At 36.3% G+C, this 24,120-nt stretch overlaps 2 protein-coding genes across 3 annotated transcripts in view; both read left to right on the top strand.

The window, feature by feature from the left end:
• Positions 1 to 2,625, top strand: part of LOC127979346 (sodium-coupled neutral amino acid transporter 4) — a 27,432-nt gene extending 24,807 nt beyond the window's left edge. For both annotated transcript variants that reach the window (XM_052584722.1, XM_052584731.1), the window contains exon 16: positions 375 to 2,625. In XM_052584722.1, coding sequence (XP_052440682.1) covers positions 375 to 479 — 105 coding nt within the window. In that variant the 3' untranslated portion in view covers positions 480 to 2,625. The remainder of the gene's footprint in view (positions 1 to 374) is intronic.
• Positions 2,626 to 13,354: 10,729 nt separating this feature from the next.
• LOC127979336 (sodium-coupled neutral amino acid symporter 2) lies at positions 13,355 to 23,794 on the top strand. The gene is made up of 16 exons (XM_052584711.1): positions 13,355 to 13,700; positions 14,867 to 14,995; positions 15,087 to 15,174; positions 15,256 to 15,371; positions 16,246 to 16,319; positions 16,401 to 16,493; positions 17,003 to 17,078; positions 17,410 to 17,492; positions 18,669 to 18,727; positions 18,869 to 19,006; positions 19,092 to 19,171; positions 19,279 to 19,379; positions 20,729 to 20,853; positions 20,938 to 21,082; positions 21,553 to 21,650; positions 21,733 to 23,794. Exons 2-16 carry the CDS (start codon positions 14,895 to 14,897, stop codon positions 21,844 to 21,846), a joined length of 1,491 nt encoding a protein of 496 aa, XP_052440671.1. The 5' UTR covers positions 13,355 to 13,700; positions 14,867 to 14,894; the 3' UTR covers positions 21,847 to 23,794.
• The last annotated feature ends 326 nt before the right edge of the window (positions 23,795 to 24,120 follow it).

The following is a 24,120-nucleotide window of genomic DNA, read 5'->3' as shown; positions in this document are numbered from 1 at the left end:
TACATATATTATATATATATATATATATAATATTAAAAAAACTAAATATATTGTATTATGTAATTGTTATATTAGATTTCATTTTAATATTTTTATTTTATGTGATGCTCTATTTTATTTTTATTTTTTATTTTATATTATTATATTCTAAATATATAATTTATATAGTAAGTAATAAACAAGTAAACCTTTATAGTAAAACATATATATATTGTATTATGTAATTATTATATTTTATTTTATTTTATTTATTTTATGTAATGCTCTTTTATTTAATATTTAATTTTATTTATTTATTTTTTACAGAATTGTTATATTTTATAGCATTTAATTGTATTATTTCCAGTAAACTGTAGTGTGATTGTGGTCCACAGGCGGCTGTTTTCCTGGTGGTGGGCGTCTTCTTCATGATCGGCAGCTTGTCTCTGATCGTCTTGGACTGGATCCACAATCCTCCCGGCTCTAGAGGAGCTCATTAAACCTCCGCATGGACCTCTCTCTCCTCTCTCATCTGTTTCCCAGCTCTCCGTTAAAGAGAGACCGAGCTGGGCAGAAGGGTTCATCACAGAAGCACTTCATGTTTGGTCTCATCAGCTGGACATAGATAGATAGATAGATAGATATAGCTGTTATCAGTTCACTCAAAGATGATATTTCAGAACTAAATGATGCTGACTCTGTGTTTATTATTATCACTTGAATCAGATTTCCTCTTCGAGAGGGGAAAAAGGTCCAATTTTTGTACCCAAAATCTAGTGTTGGTCCACGCAAGCTTAGCTTTTTCCTCTCCACCTGATTCGGTTCTCTTCGTTAAGAGGATTTTGTGCATTCATCTTTCTAAAGAAGTTCAGATAATAATTTAGCCACACCACACAGACACGAACATCCGTTTGTGACTCATTAATCACACGCACAAGCCCAGACCCGACCGTTCGCTCTCTAACCCGGCTCCGCTTCACAGTCCCATCACATCAGGTTTACTGTGGAGACCACGAGAGGGTCACGCCTGTCGCCCTCGTCGTGTTTCTGCTTGCGCCGGTCCTGCCAAAGTGGACGATATTTAAAGATCCTTTGGTGATCTATTTACTCATGAAGCAAGTGAATATTTCAAATGAAATGGTTATGATATTTTTGCATGTTTTGAATCACAAACATGGTCTTTTTGGACGTTGTATATGGTTTGTAAATAGTCTAATTCGTTTCGTTTGGGTCACGGATGGACGCCGGGAGGGGTAGAGTTTTAGTATTGTATTTTAGATCTCGGTGCCATCGTGACGTTATTTTCTTTTGTAAATTTGTAGAAAAGCCATTGTATTTGTATTGTGCCTCCTTGACGGTTTCACGAGGAACTGACACATGGAGTTACACGTGTTTTTGCTCTTCTTTTTTTGTTTGTTACTTGATTAGTTAGCAGCTGAAACGATACGGAGACTCGCAGACGAATGTTTGGTCATATTTCACATCTAGAATGATTGAAAACCATCTGATTTAGAGCAGTATTTGTCTTCCGCTGTTTACCGGTGTAAAAACATATCGGACGTGTTTGTAATGCAATTTATATATGCATTTTAAAGTGGACGTGAAATCAAAACTGACCCTATTTGCTTTCTTATTAACATTTAAAGATCTGTTAATGCATTAACTAGCAAAAAAAAAAAAATCTTTTTTTTTTCTGGCCAAAATATTGAATTTTTTTTTATTTATTTTTTTTACCTTCATATATCAAACTATATTTCAAAATGTATATTAGGGGCAAGAAAATACATTTCTAATTCATTAATGTTTATTTTTTATTTTATAAGTTCACCTGTGATATATAAAGACAAAGTTTTTCCTTAAATGTGAAATGTGAACATATTTTCTCGGATTGAATATATATGGAGGGCAAAATAAACTTTGAAGTGCTTTTAAAAATATATTTCTATTTTTAAAATATATTTTCAAAATTATAAAAAAAAATAATAATATTTTTGAAAAACATTTGAGCAAGTAAAAATATATTTGACCCCTTTTTTGAACATTTTAAAATATATTTATTTAAAATATAATTTAAAATTTTTTTTTTGTCATGTGGGTGGTTAATAAAAATACATCTGTTAATTCAGATAAATTCATACTATTATAATAATGCATTAGTAACTGTTGAAATTAAGATTAATAAATTCTTTAGAAGTATTTTCCATTGTTAGATGAAACATTATAATTATTAACCCTTTCTTCATACACGTTCAAAAGAAGTGCTTGCGTCATTTTTAATCAAAATGTAAAAAAACAATTTCCTTTCTTTTTCATTTCTGACTTTCCATTCAATTTTCATATTTTCACACGAGATTACGGAAGTAAAATGGGTTGTGAATGTTTTTCATGTCGACTTTAAGCGTGTTTGCGTCGCTTCAGACGTCCGTTCATCCTCAGACTTGTTCCTGTCGCTTCCTTCAGGGAAAATGTGCAGGAATTGAAACATCACTGAATCTACAAACTGTAACAGTTTAGATGATTTTGGTAATGTGAAGTGAACACAGTATCCCAGTATTTTGCTGATTGTAGAGGAACAACCGATCATATCTGTATCACTGAAGCTGTTTCCATTTAATGTAACATGAGAAATAAAGAAACGTGAAACAACATCCTTCTTTGTGTTTCCACCGGTGGAGAAAGTCATGATGTGAATATGAAAATATAAAATTACACTGATGAATCTCACTTAAACGTTTGAAAATATTTTATCCTTTGAATAATTACATTTATATAATTAAAAATAAATAATCATTTAGGGAAATTTACTTTGATCACAAGAGTAAACATTAAACATTTTGTTATTAAAATAATATAAATATTTATCATGTAAGTAGCTTGGGATAAAAGTATTTGCTAAATTAATAAATGAGAATTAAATCACTAAATTTAGAGCGCAATTCTTAGTTTTCATCCACATTTTTTTAATATATATAATTAATGTCACTTATATAACTATAAATGTATTAACATATAATTTTATTTAAAATATTCAAGTATTTTTTACAGTGATTTTTGGGTATTTTAAAACAGCACAAGAATAATTTAAAACATGCAGTATACACACCAACACACACACACACACACACACACACACACACACACACACACACACACACACACACACACACATATATATATATATATATATATATATATATTTGTATTCACTATCAATTTATTAAAACATGTTGTTTTATTTAAAATATTTAAAGAAAACTTTCACAATGAAATTGGAGAAAAATACATTATTTAAAATATATATATATATATTATAAATTCCTTTACATGCATATTACCAAAAAAAAAAAAATCAAGACAAAAAAGTAAAAAAAAAAAGTAAAAAAAAAAATTTCTCTGATTTTTTTTTTTTTTTTTTTTTTTTATGTACACTACCACAACAAAAATCAAGTCACATCGGGTCAATCCTGGTTCACGTCACACAATAAACACATTCAGCGCACATCGCAAAGCAAACCTGTCAGATCTGACGCAAGAACGCAAAGCATTGAGCTGAATTGTGAAGGAGTGTCTGTTTGGTTTGTTGCTATGTGTGTTTGCATGAGCGAATGAAAGCTAAATATTAGCCAGATGCTAATAAAGTTCAGCCGTACTGATGTATAGAGAAATACACTTCATCAGAGAAAAGATGCGAAAACCTGATGTCTCAGCATCAAAACTGTGTAAAGTCAGCATTACAGAGCCCATAGAAACTAGTTCTGAGATGTTGCTGACTCATAATGAACACACACACACACACACACACACACACATATATGCATTGCATCCAATTAAATATACTCTATGTGTGTCTAAACAAGTCTCAGTAATAGATATAATCAATGTCCTTTCAACATGACATGTCAACACAGGAAAGAAAGCTGTGTGTTTAAGGCAGATTCATGTTTGGAAGTAAAGTGCTTTGTTTGCTAAGTCCTGTTCTGCACCCAGCCCTGAGAAAACATTCACTGTAAATGATCTGAACAAGGCATCCTTCAGCTGTATTGTGTTCACACAATGCTTAAATCATGCAATAATGATCAGAAATGAAACTCTGAGGCCTGTAAGGAACATAATATGCCCTCAGGTGACGCTCGGTAAAAATCTAACCTCACCCGTCTGTTTGCATTTTTATTAGACAATGTTTTTCTCAAGTGGAATAAATGTTGAGTGTTGCTCATATCAGGGTTTGCTACGTAAAAACCTTCAGTCGTTTGCTGAGAGAAGTGTGGTGCTGTTTAGTGATCTGATGCAACATTTCATCTTCCACAAAAAAAAAAAAAACCCATAGATGAACACTGAAGGAGGGACCTGAACCAAATCTAGAGCTCTTTTAACTTGGCGACTAGACAACCACAAGTAACACAAATGTACACTGCAGAGGTGTCACTTATGCCGGCATGCATGCATGCACAGAAACATTTCTGAAGTGTGTTACACAGACTGTTTAATGCTCCTCAAGAGGCGACATCCATGCATTCATGATGTTAAAAACTGAGGCTGAGGTCAGAGATTTAATCTGGTTTTTATACACAATTGTGTCTTGACACAGAATTCAGAGCAGCCTTAACTAGATACTTTGTGTAAAGTCACCTAAATGCCACTTCAGCCATTTACCTTTCATGCAAATTTAGCAAAAATAAATCCTAAGCATGCATAGTTTAGTCCGGCTTTTATACGGCATTGCATCTTTACACTAAATTCTGAGATGTCACAAAGCCGCTATGTAAAAGCACCATTAGAACACATGCCTTAGCCACACACAAGAATCATGGCCTTGTAAATATGGCAAAAGTAAATCCTAAGCAGGTATAACTCAATCTGTTTTTATGCAGCATTGCATCTTTGCATTTGAAGACGCCGGTTGAAAGCCGTAGCTCTCACCAGAGCTCTAGAATAGTGTGGATCGGTGAGTTTTGGTGTAGTGTGATGAGTCTGCAGAGAGAAAGCGAGCTGTGCTGTGATTATGCTGAAGGTGTTTGATGAGTCATCGTAGCAGGGAGTGCCACACTAACCCTGAGAGCACATGACCACACACATCTCAATCCAGAGAGTCTGCTGTTGGTCTAGTGTTAGAGACGTCCAGAGAGGTCATTTAAGGATTGTGTTTCCCCTCCCAGACTACATTAAATAAACTCTCGCAGTGAGGATCAGTGTGGAGATTCAAGAGCAGCCGGTATCGTGTTGTTTGGTCTGTGTGGTTCATGGTGACGATAGTAAACTTCAATGTTTGACTTGAATGCCACTTTTATTTATTTTTCATGATAGTGGTGGTACTGTGTTGATCCACCACTTGAAGTCTAATGTAACACCTGCATCCTGAAGCGAAAGGAATTCAATCGACAAGTATGAATTGTAATGAATTGACGCTTTATACACACCTTAAATCAATGATCACGATGGCTGGTGATTTTGAGGGAAGCGTGCACGCTCATGCTCTCTCAGACACACCTTCAGGTTTCCAGATACACAACTCTGTTCTTAGTGACGCATGCTTTCAAAGCTTGAGCGATTGACTCTTTTCAGTCATTTTACACTCTCTCTGTGTCTTTGAGACACACACTATTTGTATTTGTTGGTATAGTTGCACCCCAAATTACAAATTTAGGTTCTAAAAAATGTTTTGAAATGTTTCTTTCTAAATCAATGAAACGTGCAGTTTCTCTGTCTTGTATTTTTGGGTGAAAAAAGTTAGTAGAATGGTGCAAGTTACGTGTTTGTTTACTTAATATTTGAACGTTTATTTGTAATATTTCAAGAACACTTTTCTTGTTGTGTTAAGAACATTATGCAAAGATTTCTAGAACATTCATAAGGCACAAATAACATCAGAAGGACATTTCTAGGAATGTTTTCTCTCGACATTACGAGAATGTATATCAGATATCAATAAAGTGATAAGAACATTCCATAAACATTCATGTTTTGTCCCAACTTGGTAAAAACAGTGGGAGTTGTGTTTCCCGGTTGTTCAGTAAATGTGAACTTTGTTCTTTCAAACCTCATCAATGCTATGCAATGATTCTACTCCTCTCTGAGATCCTTTCTTGGATTTCTAACCTCTGAGTAGACGGCCGTGTCCATAACTTGCACCTGAGCTCGAGAGTTAAATGCATCACTTATCACCTGTGCATGAAACGCATTAATCAAACATCTAACAGTCGCACGCAATCTTTCTGAAATACACACAAACTCTTCTTCTCCAGCAGTCAAATATAACCATCATCACATTCATAAGTTCCTCTGCACTGAGTCTAATATTTGTTTGTGTTTGTGGCTAACGGGGTTTATGTTTTAAAACGTGTGCTATTATTCTGTAAATGATCGAGTCTGTGGTTATGTTTGCTTTTCTCCTCGCTGAGACCAACACCTACAGTCATGATGTTCTGTTCCAGGACAGAAAACTGTCTTTAATTGAGGAAATGATTGCATATTGTAAATGGTTATGGTTGTGGACAGTGGTGCACGTAGTTTAAAGATAATATCAAAATGTAAACAGACTGTTATTATTATTGGAAAATGTGGCTAAATAAAACAAAAAAGGGACATAAAAGGAGACTAAATTTGCACTAAATTGAAAATGGTTAATGTTTGTGGAGCTCCAAAAAAAGGCCATTAAATCACAATAAAAGTACCATAACAGTAGCAACTGTCTCTATGATTGACCTTGCATTTCTAAAACACGTTACACTAAGTTTGACGTCAGTGGCTCCAAAAAAACAGTTTTGAACAAGCAAAAATGCTCATGAAAATTAGCGAATAAGAGTATAAATTTGTCTGTAAAAATTTAAAAAAATGTGCTCACCCTGAGTTGGTTTCTTCATCAGATTTGGAGAAATAGCATCGCATCACTTGCTCAGCAATGGATGCTCTGCAGTGAATGGGTGCCGTCAGTCTGAACATCACAATAATCCACTCCAGTTCATCAGTTAATGTCTCGTGAACACAGCAAAAAGCTGTGTGTAGTTCATAAATAAGATTCCAGCCAAAAAAATGACGACTCTGTCTATTGGTTTATCTTAATCAGCTCTGTTTGGACTCTGACGGCACCCATTCACTGCAGGGGGTGTTTTTTGTATATTCTTTCCCTGTATGGAGAACAGAAATCTGTGTGTTTGTGTTTCATCGTGAGGTTGAGTAAACGATGTCAGAAAGCTTGTTTTAGGTGAACTGTTTCTTTAAACCTGCCGTCTCTGTTCAGATTCCCAGAACGCGGCTGAGAGATGAATCCTGATCAAGCCGTCACTTAACGTCACGCTAAGCATCTGATCAAGGCGTTCATGTCTTTGGCCTCATTTAACAGGAAGAGAGACACAGTTAATCCACAGTCCTGTGTAATAGGCTTAAGTGTGACCCAGTGTGGTGCTTTTCGTACATTTAAGCAGGTAACAGGATAGTAACACAGTGTCTGCTTCCAGACCGTGGGCGATCATTGAATTATGAAAACACAAAGAGGCAGAATGATGCTCGGAGGAACGCTGTGAACCTAACCTTGAGAAAAGCAAAGCAGGGAATGGAAATTTCCCAGATGCATGAGGAAGGCTGGGACAGTCACGAGATTCGGATGAAAATGAAACACAGCTCTTTTTTTTTATTATTTTTATCTGTGTGTGAAGCACCTGGGTCATTAGGATGTCAGATTTACTAGCCGATGACGCCCGTCTTGTTGTGACCTCCCTGATCTCTCTCGCTCACATGCAGATAAACGACATAGAAACAAAGAGTTTTTGATAAAAGCAGCTATTGGAAAATACATGGTTGCTACTCTGATAAATCCCACTGAACTGCATACAGCCCGTCCTCAAATGTTTCTCCTGGAATAGCTCAGGAACAAAGAGCTATGTTTGATGAAGAAGTGGCATGCATCATGCAGTAGTGTTCAGGGAGACTCAATGTTGTGCAGGAGGTTTTCCCGCCTCAAGTCTTAATATTCTGCTCCCTCATGCTCATCTCTTCTTCATTTGGATGTGATAAGTTGTTTTAGTATTTAGGAAGTTTTATTTCACCAGTGCCACCTTTAGCTTGTTCGGTAATTATTTTGCACATTTTTCCGATTACAGTTTTGTAATGCTATTCATCACGCACTATTCCAATAAATGTAAATGTATATATTACTTATTAATTGTATTTTATTTTATAAAAAAAAAAAAAAAAAATTCACCCACTATAAATGTCTTTTGACAAGAAAATAAATATTTCCCTTTATATTTTAAGAGACTTTAGCAAAACTCTCCATTTGTTCTCCTTGCAATCTCGTTACTGTTTACCAAATTAAACTCATTTGCCATTATTATTCACTATAGTAGGAAACGAAGCAAATGGAAAGTCAGAAAAGAGTTAAGTCCCCTCAGAATGAACCTTACTCTCAGTTCAAACTCAGTTTCGATGAATGGAAGCTGCACAGCATCGGTTGGTCAATAATATGATGTAAGGACACCAGAGTGACACAGAGCTCAGGCATCTGTTGTTCTTTGTGTTTGAGGGAACCACTTCCTTCCCGAGGAAGAGCGTTGTTATTTGAGTTATTTCCCTTTGTGAATCATACCGACGGAAGCAGTTTTCAGACAGTATTTTCTGTGGAATACGCTTGGCGTGGAGATCAAATCATGCACGATCCCTGTTAGACACTCATAGGATATTACGATGGCACAGAGGACATCTCTGCTGTCGGCGGTTGTATGTGTCTCATGTGAGAACAGTTTATCCAGGAGACCCGCTGTAATCCGCTTCCCCCACCTCTCGCTGGAAGTCAGCGGGTTCATGTGCTTCAGATCCGGGTTGTCTTGTACAATATTAGTGGAAAGTTTTGATGGCGCTCCGAGGTTCGGCTCAGCTTCTCCTGCAGGTCCAGGAATTCAGAAATCTTTCAGATGTAAGCGGATTACAGGCCCAAAGCTTCATATCAAAAGATGCTCATATTCCTCTCAGCTCACATCGCCTCATTTCTGCTCTTCAGCTGGAAAACTCCCTAGACTCATGTCACGGTTCATTCTGCATGATCTTTATTTAACTTTAGTTTTATACAGGTTTTTTGGGGGTTTTTTGTCATATGAGTATCTCCCCCAAAATAAGGTTTTGGGAGATTTGCACGACCTGGCCATGATGATGCTGGTGATGTGCAGGAACAATGTTATTTTACTTATATATCTACATAATTACTTTTTTTCTCGTACAACTTTTTGTCATTTTTATCAGTTTTTGTTGTTTTTAAGTATATCTATTTAGGTTAAAAAAATGTTTAGCTTTTATTTCTCTCCAGTGCTTATATATGATATTTTTTAGCTCTTATTTTTATATATATTTTTACATTTTTGTCCTTTTTATCAGTTTTTGTTGTTTTTAAATATAACTATTTAGGTTTAATTTTTTTTTAGCTTTTATTTCTCTCCAGTGCTTATATATATAAAAAAATTAACTCTTATTTTTATATATATATTTACATTTTTGTAATTTTTGCAATGTGCTTAGTTGTCCTTTTTATTAGTATTTTTGTTCTTTTTAAATATTAATACTTTTTAATGCATTTTATGCTTTTATGTTTATGCATTTGGCAGATGCTTTTATCTGAAGCCATTTATTTTGCATTCAAGATACACAGTGGTTGTATTCCCTGGCAATCGAACCCATGACCTTGGTGTTGCCGGTATGACTTTGCTTTATATTTAATCCACCAGTTAACCCTTCATCAACTGGCCTGGACCAGCATGGAAATTCAAGCTGGTTTATCCAATAGGGAATTGAAATGTATACTGTCACAGATGCTGAAGATGCGATTGTAAGCATTGCAGATGTTAAACTGCATCTCTGCTAACCTCTTATAACCCAATAACCTAAATATATCCCGAATCTCATCTTACTGTGCCACTCTCGCAGGTGTTCATCTAAAGCAAGCAATCAGTGTCAGTGAAATGCGTATTTGTGCGGTGTGTGCATTTCACTTCCTGTCTGTGTCGAGAGTGTTTGTTTTCCAGTCTGATAACTCTGCTATAAACACACTGAAGCTTCACACTGGAAACACACAAGTGATGATAGTCCATGAGAAAGAGGACATGTGCACCACCATCTTCCTGGCATTCTCTGCATCAGATACATAGTCACAGATCAAATGTTTTATTTTATTTCATCAAGCTCCGAGATGGCCTCAGCGTGGCCTGTTATGAGCAGTGGCAGGTGGGTATTATGCTGCGTAAGTGATGTGCATAGCGTGAGCCCCATGTCGAACTCTCTCGGCAGGTTCCCATGAGTGCGGACAGCAGGCGGCTGTTTGTTTAATACGAGGGGATGAAACGATTATATAAGAATGAGTCAGGAGCCGGGGGAAGATGAGCCGACCTCTGCCCCCCTCTGTGGGAGACCGGCGGGATGTCTTCTCTCTCACGGACCCCCGCGATCCACAGAGATTCTCCAGAACCTTCTTGGCTTTTTTCTTCTTCGTTACATTTTCATTTTCTGTTAATTTCAACGGAGCCGTCGGGTTCAGAAGCGGATGGAATTCCAAGCCATGCTCCAAGTTCAAAAGATGTTGGAGATTGAAAATGAAATTAGGATTGTATATATATATATATATATGATATAGCTTTAAGTCTTAAAACAGAAGGTCAATTGTATCTAAGATGCAAAAACCTCTGGTTACGAAATTTACATATGATCACACACATTTCCATGTGAATGATACCTGTGTGGTGTACAGAGCTGGTCATGGTGAGATGAAGTGGTTACTATTACTCCTAAAAAACTCAAAATAAGAGTTCAAATGTGAAGTGTTAAATGACAGATTACATGCACTCTTTTAGTTTTAGGCAAGGGAGATCCATTTTCTGTTCCCTGAAAAACCCTTTGAGTGAAAATATCTCAAAATACACATATTATATTTTTAAGAGTGTAGCATTTACAGGATGATTTGATGAAACTGATGATTTGAAAGGATACTAAAAAGATTAATATGGGCCATATTAATTAAAGAAATCAACCTCAAACCTACTTAAACAAATAAGTAAACAGAAGAGCGTTATATTTACTGTCAGCTCAGAAAAAGCCATGGGTTTCGTTTGCCCTTTCACACACTAAACATTGAGTTTACCTGCTTTTTTCAGCAAGATTCTGTGTGATCCGAGCACTTAGGAGAAGAGGTGAACCAGTTCAGAAGCCTGCAAGGGTTTGCAGGAGGATTTCTGTATTCTTGGGCCTCCTTTAGTCCACAGTCAGGCGGATGGCTTACAAAAGGAAGAAATTGAGCACCAATGCACCTCTCCCTGGGACAAGACGTCCCACAAAGATCTGTGTGATGGTAAACTGTAAAAACTCAAACAAGTGACACAGAACCATAGTCTGATTAAGATATCCAGACACATGATAACGCCAGTCTTACGTAAGACAAACACTCATGGGAGGCTATCACAGAGAAAAAAACACTGATTTCCAGAAACAAAACATCTCAAGTTTGCAGGAGAATATCCACGATGTTCTGAAACACTACTGGAAAAATTTAATTGATATATGCAAAAGAAAATGTTTCTGTTTCCCCCTAAAACTTAAAATTCATGTCATCAACACATAAAAAAAAAGTCGGTCAGAATAACTTCATTTCAGAAACCAAGATCTTTCCTTTGAATAAGAACATTTCGAGAGCACACTTCCAGAAACCATTCCATCAGAAATCAAGATATTTCCAATGTCAGTTTCTCCATGGATTGCTGCTAGAGTTTCAAAGGCAGAGCTGGGATTTCTTCCGCAGGTTTTTCACACAGTGTGGAGACAGAAAAATGCTTTTGTTGATCCAGTCTTACCTATGGAGTCGGGGCGATGCCTGGGGCCCCGGGGCCTGTTTCAATAGCTCCCACATTCCAGCATCCGTGCTCTTTTGTGAAGTCCAGCTCAGAGACTGCAGTGGTCTTTAATCCGTCGACCGGAGTCCCACTTCCACCGGGGGATTTAGCCGATCGGGGGGTGACGAACAACTTCTGTGTGAAGGTGCTCAGGCGAGTGATTCGTTTAAGTTCAGCTGGGAGCGAAAGAAACAACAAACTCAACTCCGCTGCGACCCAAAGGCCGCACTCGTTCCCGACTCTGACACTCCTGTCCTCTCAGAAGTTCCTCTTTTTTTTTTTTTTTTGTTTGTTTCATCGTCATGTGATCACTCTCATGGAGAAGTCATTGTCTTTAACATGTCTCTCAGCAGACGCAGATGAGATTAAATGAAGAAGTCATCTCACAACAGACTCGTTTATAGATCTGTTTAGGAGGAACGTCTGAGACAAAGGTGATTGTTCATTCATACTTGATGACTTTGTTGCCTCAAAAAAATTCAACCTCTGTGCAAACAGCAGTTCCTCGCTTCAAATAGGGCACAGAGTGGGTTGTGGTCTATATCTGTGGTTCCTCTAAAGCCAAAATGTTTGTCGGAAACCCTAGATATTCTCCTTTACCACAAAATAATATGTGATTGTTTAGATGTTGATTGCTAGATTATTCTCAGAAGTCGATGGTTGACGACCAGCATCTCAGATCATTTGGTCTTACGGGAATTTTAAGAGTTAATTGCGATCTTTTGATGCTTAATGTCTTCATCATGAAGGACGTTTAACATACTCTTAAAAACCAAGGATCCAAAGGGGAGTTTCACAGTGATGCCATACAAGAACCACACATTTTTGGTTTTTCAAGGACCTTCGTGCATGGATGCATTTAAAGCCTTTAATTAAAAAAATGCACGAAGGGTTCTTATGGTTATTAAAATGTTCTTTTAAGAGCTGATCTCTGAAAGGTTCTTTGGGGTTCCCAATCAGATAATTTGGTCTTATGAGAATTTTAAGAGTTAATTGCAATCTTTTGACTTGTTAAGCAGCTTGAGATGATTATTGGCATCATGAAGGACGTTTAACATCCATATACACTTAAAAAAACAAGGATCCAAAAGGGAGTTTCACAATGAGCCATAAAAGAACCATGCATTTTCAGTTTTGCAAGGTCCTTCATGCATGGATGTAAATAAAGCTTTTAATTAAAAAAAAAAATGCACAAAGCGTTCTTATGGTTATTAAAATGTTCTTTTAAGAGCTGATCACTGAAAGGTTCTTTGGGGTTCCCTTTGTTTGTGAGAACATCTGAAACTCTGAGGCGTCAGAGAACACTGTGCCTGTAACGTGAGATCTTTAGCTGATGTGCTCTCAGTGGTGTTTAGGAGACACAGCTGTGATATTAAAGGTTGATCATCTGTGAGCAGGATGAACGCCTTCATGAGGCTGGGAATGAGAGGCACTCCTCGTCTGGGTCACTGCAGGTTTGTACACAATCGCTCGAGATGCCCCGCCCTTCGGCTGTCTGCCGGCTGATGCAATGCGACCGGAGAATATAAATCGTCATTCAAACAGCATCAGAACACGACTGTGATTCCGGACGCGCCCAGAGGACGTCTCTGTTCGTTTTCTAAATTATTATTAATATTACAAATTGTAGGGTTTGTAATTGTACGTATCGCGGTAGCTATTTATATGCATGCATAATTTGCTTGATCAATCTTTATTTGTTATTTATCACGGTACCGTTTTGAAGGATAAATCGGTTTAGTAATTGGTCACTGGAACATTCTTCACGGCTTGGAGGGTTTGGTCACATTTTTTTTCCATTCAAACCGGAGCTGAAGAAACGGATTCCTGTGTTTTATTTATTTTATTTTTATTCTTGAGGTAAGATCTCATCCTGGTTACACGTTAAGTTAATTATTTGATGTTTTAGTTGTTTAGTTGTTGTTTTTTTAACCTGGACACACGTTCATCCGTTTTGTGACTCATTCGTGTTTCATCATCTTCCCGCACATCCGTCCTGAAGGATGCAGTCGTTAATCAAACACTCTTAAAAAAATAATATTATAATATTAAATATTTGGGCTGTCAAAGGTTGGATGTTTTAAAGTAACTGTTATGTTAGCTACATGATTTAATTAATGGGTTTTATTGCGGTTGTTGTATGATTTGTCGGGTGGTTGTTGATAAACGCGGGGGGTGTGCTTCACACACATTTTTTTTCCTCGTTCTAATTTACCAAAATTATTATTTGTTATAATCTGTTTTTATATATATATATAAACTTTTTATATTATATTTTTATATTAGTTTATTGTTCTAATACAATTATTCATGTGTTTTGGGTATTTAAACGGAAATGTAATACTGGTAACGGTCTAAAATAGTCACCCGAATCCGTTTAGATAGTTAAAAAGAAAAAAAATGCCTTAATTGGTTATGTGTAATCATTTTGTTCCGAATATATAAATATAGTCTGATGAGACTCTCGCCTGTCTGCTGTAATTTTCCACTCAGATCTTGGGGGTTGGACACGTGACCTGACGCCAGGTCGCGCGCGGAGCTAAAAGGCGTGAACGCGCATTTCCTAAACCGCATTATGGTCAAATAAACATTATGGAAAATTGATTTGCTTTTTGAAATAATAATAACAAAATCTTTAGACAACAATGGCAATGTTTCGTTTATTAGCAAATATTAGATAAAACGCGTTTGGGCGTGTGTTTCTCGTTTGGGGAACTTCAAACATCTAATTTAAATAATTGTCCAGTGCAACATTGTTTCCTGTTTTAATAGTAAAACCTATGAGTAAAACACCATGATATATGATAAAGAATAGAGACAGAGAGAGAACAGTAACACATAATTAAATACAAACATAGGTAGGATTAAGCAGATAAACTCTGTGGTTATGACACTAAAACGCCAAATTAAAAGCCTTCGTGGGTGTGTATGTGCCCAAAAATAGCCATGTTTTCTCCTCAGTGGATGTGCAACAAAACTTAAATCCTTACATTATAAGTACAATATTCCACTGTTTTATATTACAGAGTGAACAAAGCCCCTGCAAACACCAAGATGAGTCGTTTTGACCGTGCTCCAGACATGGACTGCAGTGGATCCAACACCAACGATTACACGAGTTACCAGGACTGTCCCAACAAAGTGCCCCTCAATGGGTAAAACTGGCTAGATTTGACCTGTACGGGTCACTGTTAGTTAATAAATCTTCTCTTATGGTGATCTAACGCACTGATGATGTGGTTACAGAATGCAGTATGCGACCGACATGGACGCGGAAAGCCAGAACTTCCTCACCGATCATCAACTGGGAAAGAAGAAATTCGAAGCTGAATATGTAAGTGGTCGATCTGGTCTGACAGGTTTCATCGGAAAGACTGCCGTTTCACACAGAAATCTAATTGTTAATGTTTCTCAGAGTCCTGGTTCGGCGTCGTTCGGGATGTCGGTGTTTAATTTGGGCAATGCCATCATGGGAAGTGGAATCCTTGGTCTTGCCTATGCCATGGCAAACACCGGCATCGCCATGTTTGTGTGAGTATCGGCTATCGAGGCGCTTCATTGTACCCGTCCTGCCAAAAACAGCAGTTTTTTAATTTACATGCACATTTGCATGAGTGTAAACCACCAGCTTTTCAAGTTAGGAGAGTTAGCAGTGAGTTTCTAATCAGATATCCCTGATTTCACCCGATTAGTGTAATTAGCGTCGTGAATGAGTACAGCCCCAGATCCCGGTCATGCAAGTAAATGCAAGCCGTGCTTCATCTTAATGTTTACAAACAAAACCATATGTGTCAATCGAGCAGTTTCAAACGCTGGAGCAATGCTGCGTTTTAAACCCAATCCAAATCTCCAGCAATCCATCGACTAATGACTTCTCGGGATTTCTAGCGCACACACAGTACAATCCTAATGATTTCAATCAGAAGTCAGTGCATTGCTTTAAGAAAAGCTTTATTGTGCGGTTACGGAAGGGGTTAAATAGCAAAGATGTGACCGTCAGCTCGAGACGTGTGAAGTGGAAAACTACTGAAGGTCACGCAGGTTGCAACAGGATCGAGCGAGCTCCAGATGGTGGGATGAATGAGTGTGTGTGAATGTAATCAGGTCTAATCCATGGACACCTCCCTCTATTATATGTGTGTGTGTGTGTGTGTGTGAGACGTGACTCATTACAGACAGTTGATTGTCCACGCTCGAGTCTACACTTAATTTAACACTGAAAGTCTGTTTTTCTTAATGCATATTTCTTTTTCTTCTGTGCATGGTTTGCTGAAAATACAATGTTTTCAAAGCACCATCCAAGCACGGAGATAAAAGCTGCTTCATGTTGACGTTTAGTGTTTGAACAGAGCATTGCGATGCATGAGAGAGTTTAATAATTTAGTGTTTTTGTTCGTTCCTGCAGGATCCTGCTGGTGGCCGTGGCTATTTTCTCCCTCTACTCTGTCCATTTGCTGCTCAAGACGGCCAATGAAGGAGGTTAGCTTCTCCCTGTGCTGCTGTGTTTCTGTGTTTAACCGTGAGATGTTTGAGTTTTAATGCTCTGCGTCTTGCGTTCAGGTTCGCTTGTCTACGAACAGCTGGGGTACAAAGCTTTCGGGATCCCCGGAAAACTGGCGGCGTCCTGCTCTATCACCATGCAGAACTTTGGAGGTACGACTAGCGATGCAAACCCAGCTAACAGAGAACATTCACACAATAGGTTTTTATAAATATTAGGATAAAATGTTCTCTAAGTAATGTTTACGGAATGCAGTATGAAAGTCTGTAGTCGGTGAACATTCTAAGAAACATTTTCGGAACTTCAGTCGACGAGACAATGTAACATTTTCATGTTTTAGAATATTAAACAGTAAACGATCAAATAACGTGTGTTGGGTAAAAATAGAGTTGCAGGAAACATACTTGCAACATTTAAACAGCGTTAAAATCACAACCATTTTTTTACAAGTAAACATTATATTTTCAGTGAAAAAAGAGTTATAAACAAGTGTTTTTGTAACCTTTAATTAAATAACGTTATAACCTCAACCAGAAAACTGGACATTTCAACATTTTAGAAACATTTTCCCACAATTTTTTTATAACCCAAATGTGTTGTGCACATATATCAAGTGAGATTTTGGCGCTAAAATGTTTTTCAAACCCTCTTTCCATCCCAGCTATGGCAAGCTACCTCTACATCGTGAAGTACGAGCTGCCCATCGTCATCAAGGCCTTCTTGGACTCTAACGACAAGTAAGATTTGACTGATCTCTTAGATGATGTCCGGAGCTGTGCGAGGCCGACGCTGTTGTTGTTGTTCATCTCTGTGTAGAACAGTGTGAGCGCTTCATTGTACAGCTGTCCGATCGGGGGGGGGTCGACTGAGAGCTTTGTGTCAGTGACCTAATGCAACAAACACTGACATGAAAGATTCAGACCCCCACATCGAGCCCAAAGGCCCCTTGTACACAAATCCACATGACAGAACTGAAACAGCTTTGTGTTTGTGGAACAGGATGTTGCAGAACAGCTGCGTGTCATTTCCTCAGCATGCTGATATCGATGTGTGTGGTGTGTTTTGCAGCTCGTGGTACACTAACGGAGATTATCTGGTGCTGATCGTCACTGTGATCATCATATTGCCGCTCTCGCTGCTTAAAAACCTGGGTAAGTGTTCTCAAATGAAGAGCAAAATAATACATTTATAACCCCTTTTTATTACATTACATTTATTTTATTTATTATTTACAAAATAATATTTTGCATACAGAAAATATATATTTTTTTACATTTATTTACAAAATAATATATTGCACACAATTTTTTTTACATTTATTTATTATTTACAAAATAATATTTTGCATACCGAAAATTATTTATTTATTTTTACGTTTATTTTATTTATTTACAAAATAATATATTGCATACAGATTTTTTTTTTTACATTTATTTATTTACAAAATAATATATTGCACACAGAATTGTTTTTACATTTATTTTATTTATTATTTACAAAATATTATTTTGCATACAGAAAATTATTTTTATTTTACATTTATTTTATTTATTATTTACAAAATAATATTTTGCATGCAGAAAATTAAGCCTGTTTCCTTTAAAACCATAAAATACAGTTAAATGTGCTTTGTGTACTTTAAAATAATTTTTATAATATTAAATAAAATTATTACAAAAACAGAAGTAAGACTATTTTAGAAATATTATTTGCATAAAATAGGCTGAAGTGACGGTTTTATGATAATAATAGATTATTATATCATTTATAAAATAATACATAAAATTATTATAAAAATTGTAAGATTTTAAATAAATAAATATTTGACAAATTAGCTTAATACCATTATAGAAAACAGTGATTTTAAATGAGGGTGAAATCTGACAGTTTTCATGTTCATCATAAAAAAAATACAAATATAATTATTATAAAATGTTTATTATTAATAAATACAAATATATATATTAAATTATGATAACAAATATAATACAATTTTAGGAAAAAATATGTAATATATAAGAGTGAAATATGGCAGTTTTTGTTTTGTGAAAATAATAGTTATGAACAAAATAAATGCAATCATTACTATAATTTATATTTTTACTATTTATTATTATTATTATTATACAATTGTTTAATTACTATATATATATATATATATATATATATATATATATATATATATATATATATATATATATATATATATATATATATATATATATATATTATAAAAAAAAATTGTAAATTTTTCGTTTATTATTACATGTTGGTTTCTTCAATTTGAGTGTGGTTTATGTTGATCCTCACGGTTTGTTTTGTTTCAGGTTATCTGGGATACACTAGCGGTTTCTCCTTGTTGTGCATGGTGTTCTTCCTGATTGTGGTGAGCACTGACATAAACGGCTCAGTTTTCTCAAATTGCTCTTGTTTAACATAGAAATAAATGTGCAAATGAAAGCAAGAGTGTCCTTCCAGCTGCTATTGTTAGTCTGATGAGACGATCCCTCCTGCTTCTGTTCCTCAGGTGATCTATAAGAAGTTCCAGATCCCCTGTCCGTTACCGGAGAACTTCATTAACGTCACAGTGAACGTCTCTCAGCCGCAGGTCAACACTACTGATGAAGAGTGCTGCAAACCCAAGTACTTCGTCTTCAACTCACAGGTACGAGGCGCATATATCGGCATTAAAATATTTGCATTTGAGTGAAAGGAGTGTGTGGTGATCTAACTTTACTGCTTTATCTTAGACCGTGTACGCGGTTCCCATCCTGACCTTTGCGTTTGTGTGCCACCCGGCGATTCTGCCCATGTACGAGGAGCTCAAAGAGTGAGTGCAGCTTTAATGCTTCAATATAAAATACTCAATCGCTAGAAACTGTGAGTTCAAGCTCGCTATACAAACTTACTAACTCTTCTCTATCTTTCTATCTGCAGTCGCTCCAGAAGGAAGATGCAGAGCGTTGCAAATGTCTCGTTCCTGGGAATGTTTGTCATGTATCTGTTAGCTGCTCTTTTTGGATACCTGACCTTCAACGGTGAGCAAACCGCAGATGCCTGACGTCTTACGACACATGTTCTAGTCTGATGCCAGGTCGGAGTATATACAGTGAGGCAGTGTTTGTTTTAAACGGAGGTGTGTCTGTAAGAGCGCACCGGATTGAACCGGCAGAAAGCCAGTGTTGACTCCCTCCACGGCTCCGGACGCTTTTTCTAAGTTTTGGGAAAGAGTCCGAGGCGTTCAGCTGTTCTACCGCAGCAGGAATAGAACATCTTGTTTGATGTTTTTTCTTTTCCCTGATAGACAGGAAACGTTATGCAACGCTGGGATTTCTCAGACTCGGCAAAGAGAGCATAAACATTTTTGTGGGATGGTTTGTTTGGTGTGCAGGACAAAGTTACAGCCAATTTGTTGACAATAAAATGTGTTTTTCACCATTCAGAGCAGAGCTACTGAAACTAAACCTTAAAAAACATGTTTGTTACTTAAAATAAAATAAACATTGGCTGAAAAAAAAATATATATTAAACCAAAATAACTACAACTGAAAGTAATTACATAAAACTATAAGAAATTACAAAAACACTCCAAAAAATCTTAAATATTTAAAATGAAAATACAAAAATATAAATAACAACGATCATCTCAACTAACAAAAATATGTTCTAAGAACATTTTGCTATTCAATTATGAAAGTGTTATTTCTGGACGTTCTCTGAACATTTAAAATGTCAGTTGTTTACATTTTAAAAATGGTTTATGCAAATGTTTAGGGAACATTCCGTTTGATCATTATTGAAAACCATTCTATGAAGGTTACTTTTAAGTGTTCTCTGAGCATTCTGAAACAAACTGTAACATTTAAAAAATGTTAGATGAAAAAGAAAAAAGAACATTTAATAAAAAATATATAGAGTTTGAAATAAAAATAATATTTTGCATACAGAAAATTAAGCCTGTTAATTTTAAAACCATAAAATACAGTTAAATATGTTTATTTTCAAAACATACACAAAAACAAACTCTTCACATTGTTTATGGAATGTTTTTTTTTAACAATTTTTAAATGTTATAGTTTGTTTCAGAATGCTCAGAAAACATTTAAAAGTAACCTTCATAGAATTGTTTCCAAAAATGATCAAACGGAATGTTCCCTAAACATTTGCATAAACCATTTTTAAAATGTAAACAACTGACATTTTTATAATGTTCAGAGAACATCCAGAAATAAAGCTTTCATAACTTAATAGCAAAATGTTCTTAGAACTTTATTAAAGACCAGATCACTTTGAACAAATGTTTTATTAGCTGGGATAATATCTCAATGTACTAAAATATCACTTAGATTCTGTAGGAAGTCTGAATGAAGCGTGTTTTATTCCGCAGAGGCCGTTGAACCCGAGCTGCTGCACACTTACTCAAAGGTCTACAGCTTCGACGTGGTTCTTCTGATCGTGCGTTTGGCCGTCCTGATCGCCGTGACTCTGACGGTGCCCGTGGTTCTCTTCCCGGTGAGTATTCCAGCACATTCACGGGTGTGGAAACAGACAGAAAGGTTGCAGGAGTGTTGACCGAATGTTTTTTGAACGTTTCAGATCCGCACCTCAGTCAACCATCTGCTCGGTGCCTCTAAAGAGTTCAACTGGCCGCGTCACGTCTGCATCACCGTCGCTCTGCTCGTCTGCGTCAACATCCTCGTCATCTTCGTTCCCACCATCAGAGACATTTTCGGATTCATCGGTATGTTGGACGCAGGAAGTGATGTCATTGCGCACATGTGTGCCAGTGTTATTGTAATATCATTTAATTTTTTTTGTATAATTTACCAATTTTATTCTATCGACCTCTGAACTGCATTATAATTTTTGTTTGTTATCATTAATACTCTATTATAGTTTTTAGTAATAGTTTGTATAAAATAATAGTAATCGTTTTTATTTTTATATCTTCCTGCTTTAATTTCAGTTAAAGTTTTAGCAATGCGTTTACTAATATACATATAGAAATATATTTTATATGATTTAATGTTTTAAATATTTTATGATTTAATGTTTTTTTATTTTAGATGTCTCTATAGTTTGAATTAATTACTATTTCAGTTTTAGTTATTTTAGTAATAATAAATTAGAAATGTTACATTGTCAACAAGTGGAAATCTTTTTTTTTTCAAGTAACAAAACAGTTGTTGATGAGTTTTTCGTCTCCTGCAGGTGCGTCTGCTGCTGCTATGCTGATCTTCATCCTTCCCTCGGCTTTCTACATCAAACTGGTGAAGAAGGAGTCCATGAAGTCTACGCAGAAGATCGGGGTAAGACATGATCTGACCAAACAAATGTGTTCTTGACCTGCGATGGACTCCGTGTGTCTCATCACGCTCTCCTTCTTCTTAGGCGACTCTGTTCCTCATCATGGGGTTCATGGTGATGATCGGCAGCATGGCTTTGATCATCGCAGACTGGATCCACAACGCCGGATCTTCAGAGGAGCACGCCGACGGCCACTAGTGGGCGTGTCCTAACCCTGATTGACAGGCTGATGGGCGGAGCCGAGCCGCTCACCCTGCAACTGAGAACTAGAAGAAGCTGCTCTATTTTCAGCGCAGAGCAAAGACAAACATCCCATTCTGAGAGAATGTCCTGAACTTTGTACAGTATGCTGTTAGGCCACACAGATGGTACTCGTATTGTTGTGCTTCTTTTTTTGTTGATTTGCTTTTCTTTTTCGTGTTGTTCTTCCGGTACAGCTGAGTTCTTCAGTGGTACGCTGCACAACCAAAACTGATTTCACGATCAACACCGAGTCAAACGCGTGGATGCGTGTTCGATCCGTTTGTACCTTTGCCAAAAATATCGGTGTTTGTATGTAGAAAAGCACTTACTCTTTTTTTCAGCAAATGTTAAAGAACTGTAATTTCGCACATTTGGGCTGTGCTTTAAACGCATTCGTTACAATGTCATTTATACTGTACTACTTGAGTCAGCTTTACCTATCGTGTAGATCTACTAATGAACAAATGTTGATTTGTAGTGCTTGATTTCAGATGTGTGGAACGGCTGAATGGATTTACTGTAACTTATTTAAACCCGGACGACAGCGATGGATGCTTTACAGTCAACATGAGACGAGGCTTTAAATGTTCAAAGATCCTTCCAATAACGCTAATCAAAGATGCTCTCAAAACATTAGCATAAAAAAATCTTCATAAATGCCTTAGTCAGACATTTATCTAGCATTTTTTTAATGTTAAAATGCAAAGTTCTTTCTATGTTTTAAACAAACATTCTTCTAGTAACGTTAACGGAATGTTCGTTCAAAGTTACTGTAACTGTAACATTTTGTTCAAATGTTGCTACTTTTTTAGAACTTTCAGAGAGCCTCCAAAAGTAACATTCTTTTTCCATTAACATTCTCATAACCAACAAAAACCTTTATAAAACGTTCAGAATTGGCATTTTTATAATCAAACCACTCTTTTTATACATATTCTTGGTCTAATTACGAGCATTTGATCATTGCACGTTATCTGAGATGGCTGATGTCACATCAAAACGATGTTTACCAATAATCAAATAACTCGCGTTTCATTGTTTTAGATGATTTTAGGTTACTCATTCTTTCTAAAACATCAATACAAATGCAATAATAGCGAAAAATGAGTTCACTCATATTACAGAAAAATAGAAGTTGCTGGTAGTCGTTCAGTGTTGACTTTAAAGCTTGACTGTATGATTGTCATTAGTTTTGCTTTGTAAACCGCAGAATCGAATGGCTGAGAGGAAAAGAGACCATTAGTGTTAAACTTGACTTACCATTTCAGTGTTTGCCATCGGCAGCTTGAAGTTACTCCGTGATCGAGAGACGATTGACTGATGAGGGAGTGTGTGTCGTCCACTAATCAGCCGTTGTTAGTGTGGAGAATGTCTCTCTCTCACACACACACACACACCTCACTGTGCTTCCAACAGCTAAACCTCATGTGTCATCCAACATGTTACTCTCCAGCCGTTATTTATGGAAAAACATCAGTGTAATTTAATCTATTTTACTATATTTATATATATATATTGTAAATATTGTGTATATTCAGTACCGCAAATGAAGTGTATATATGCTGTCGTCTATTCCCTGAAATATTGAAATGATAAACTGACTCTAGATGTCCCTCTGTGTGTGTCGGGGCCCCTGATCGGCCCCTCTTCATCTGGCTGTGAATGTCAAACTGAGCACAAGGTTTTTATCGGCCCTGACACACACACACACACACACACACACACACACACACCTTTCACCTTACTACTAAAACGCTGTACTCAAACTCGAGAGGGGTGAAGCGTTCCTCATGTACAAGAGGCCATTCCTGCGAATGATACGCTCTTGTTTCAATGAAACACTATGTACATCCTGTAATTAATTATGACAAAGAAAAGTCTAATAAAGGTTCACAATAACCCATATGTGTGTCTTTGAGATATCTGATAGAAACTCTTGTTTCATATTGTTGTTCAGGAATAAATATATATATATATATATATATATATATATATATATATATATATATATATATTAAGCAGCTCAACATTGATAATAAATTATCATATTCTGATTTCTGAAGATCATGTGACTCTGAAGAATGGAGGAATGATGCTGAAAATACACATCACAGAAAACCACAGAAATAAATTACAGTCTAAAGTATTTTAAAATAGAAAAGCATTATTTTAAATAGTAATACAATATTACTGATATATACACACACACACACACACACACAGATTTTA

This window comes from Carassius gibelio, chromosome A4 (genome assembly GCF_023724105.1).
Source record: "Carassius gibelio isolate Cgi1373 ecotype wild population from Czech Republic chromosome A4, carGib1.2-hapl.c, whole genome shotgun sequence".
In the NCBI taxonomy this organism is placed as follows: Eukaryota; Metazoa; Chordata; class Actinopteri; order Cypriniformes; family Cyprinidae; genus Carassius; species Carassius gibelio.
This window is presented reverse-complemented; position numbering and strand designations above follow the sequence as displayed.

Excerpts from the sequence above, each read along its gene's own strand:
- LOC127979336 (XM_052584711.1), top strand. The coding sequence starts at position 14,895 with ATGAGTCGTTTTGACCGTGCTCCAGACATGGACTGCAGTGGATCCAAC. Across the intron at positions 16,494-17,002 it reads CACCATGCAGAACTTTGGAG|CTATGGCAAGCTACCTCTAC; the intron begins GTACGACTAGCG and ends TTTCCATCCCAG. Across the intron at positions 21,083-21,552 it reads AGACATTTTCGGATTCATCG|GTGCGTCTGCTGCTGCTATG; the intron begins GTATGTTGGACG and ends CGTCTCCTGCAG.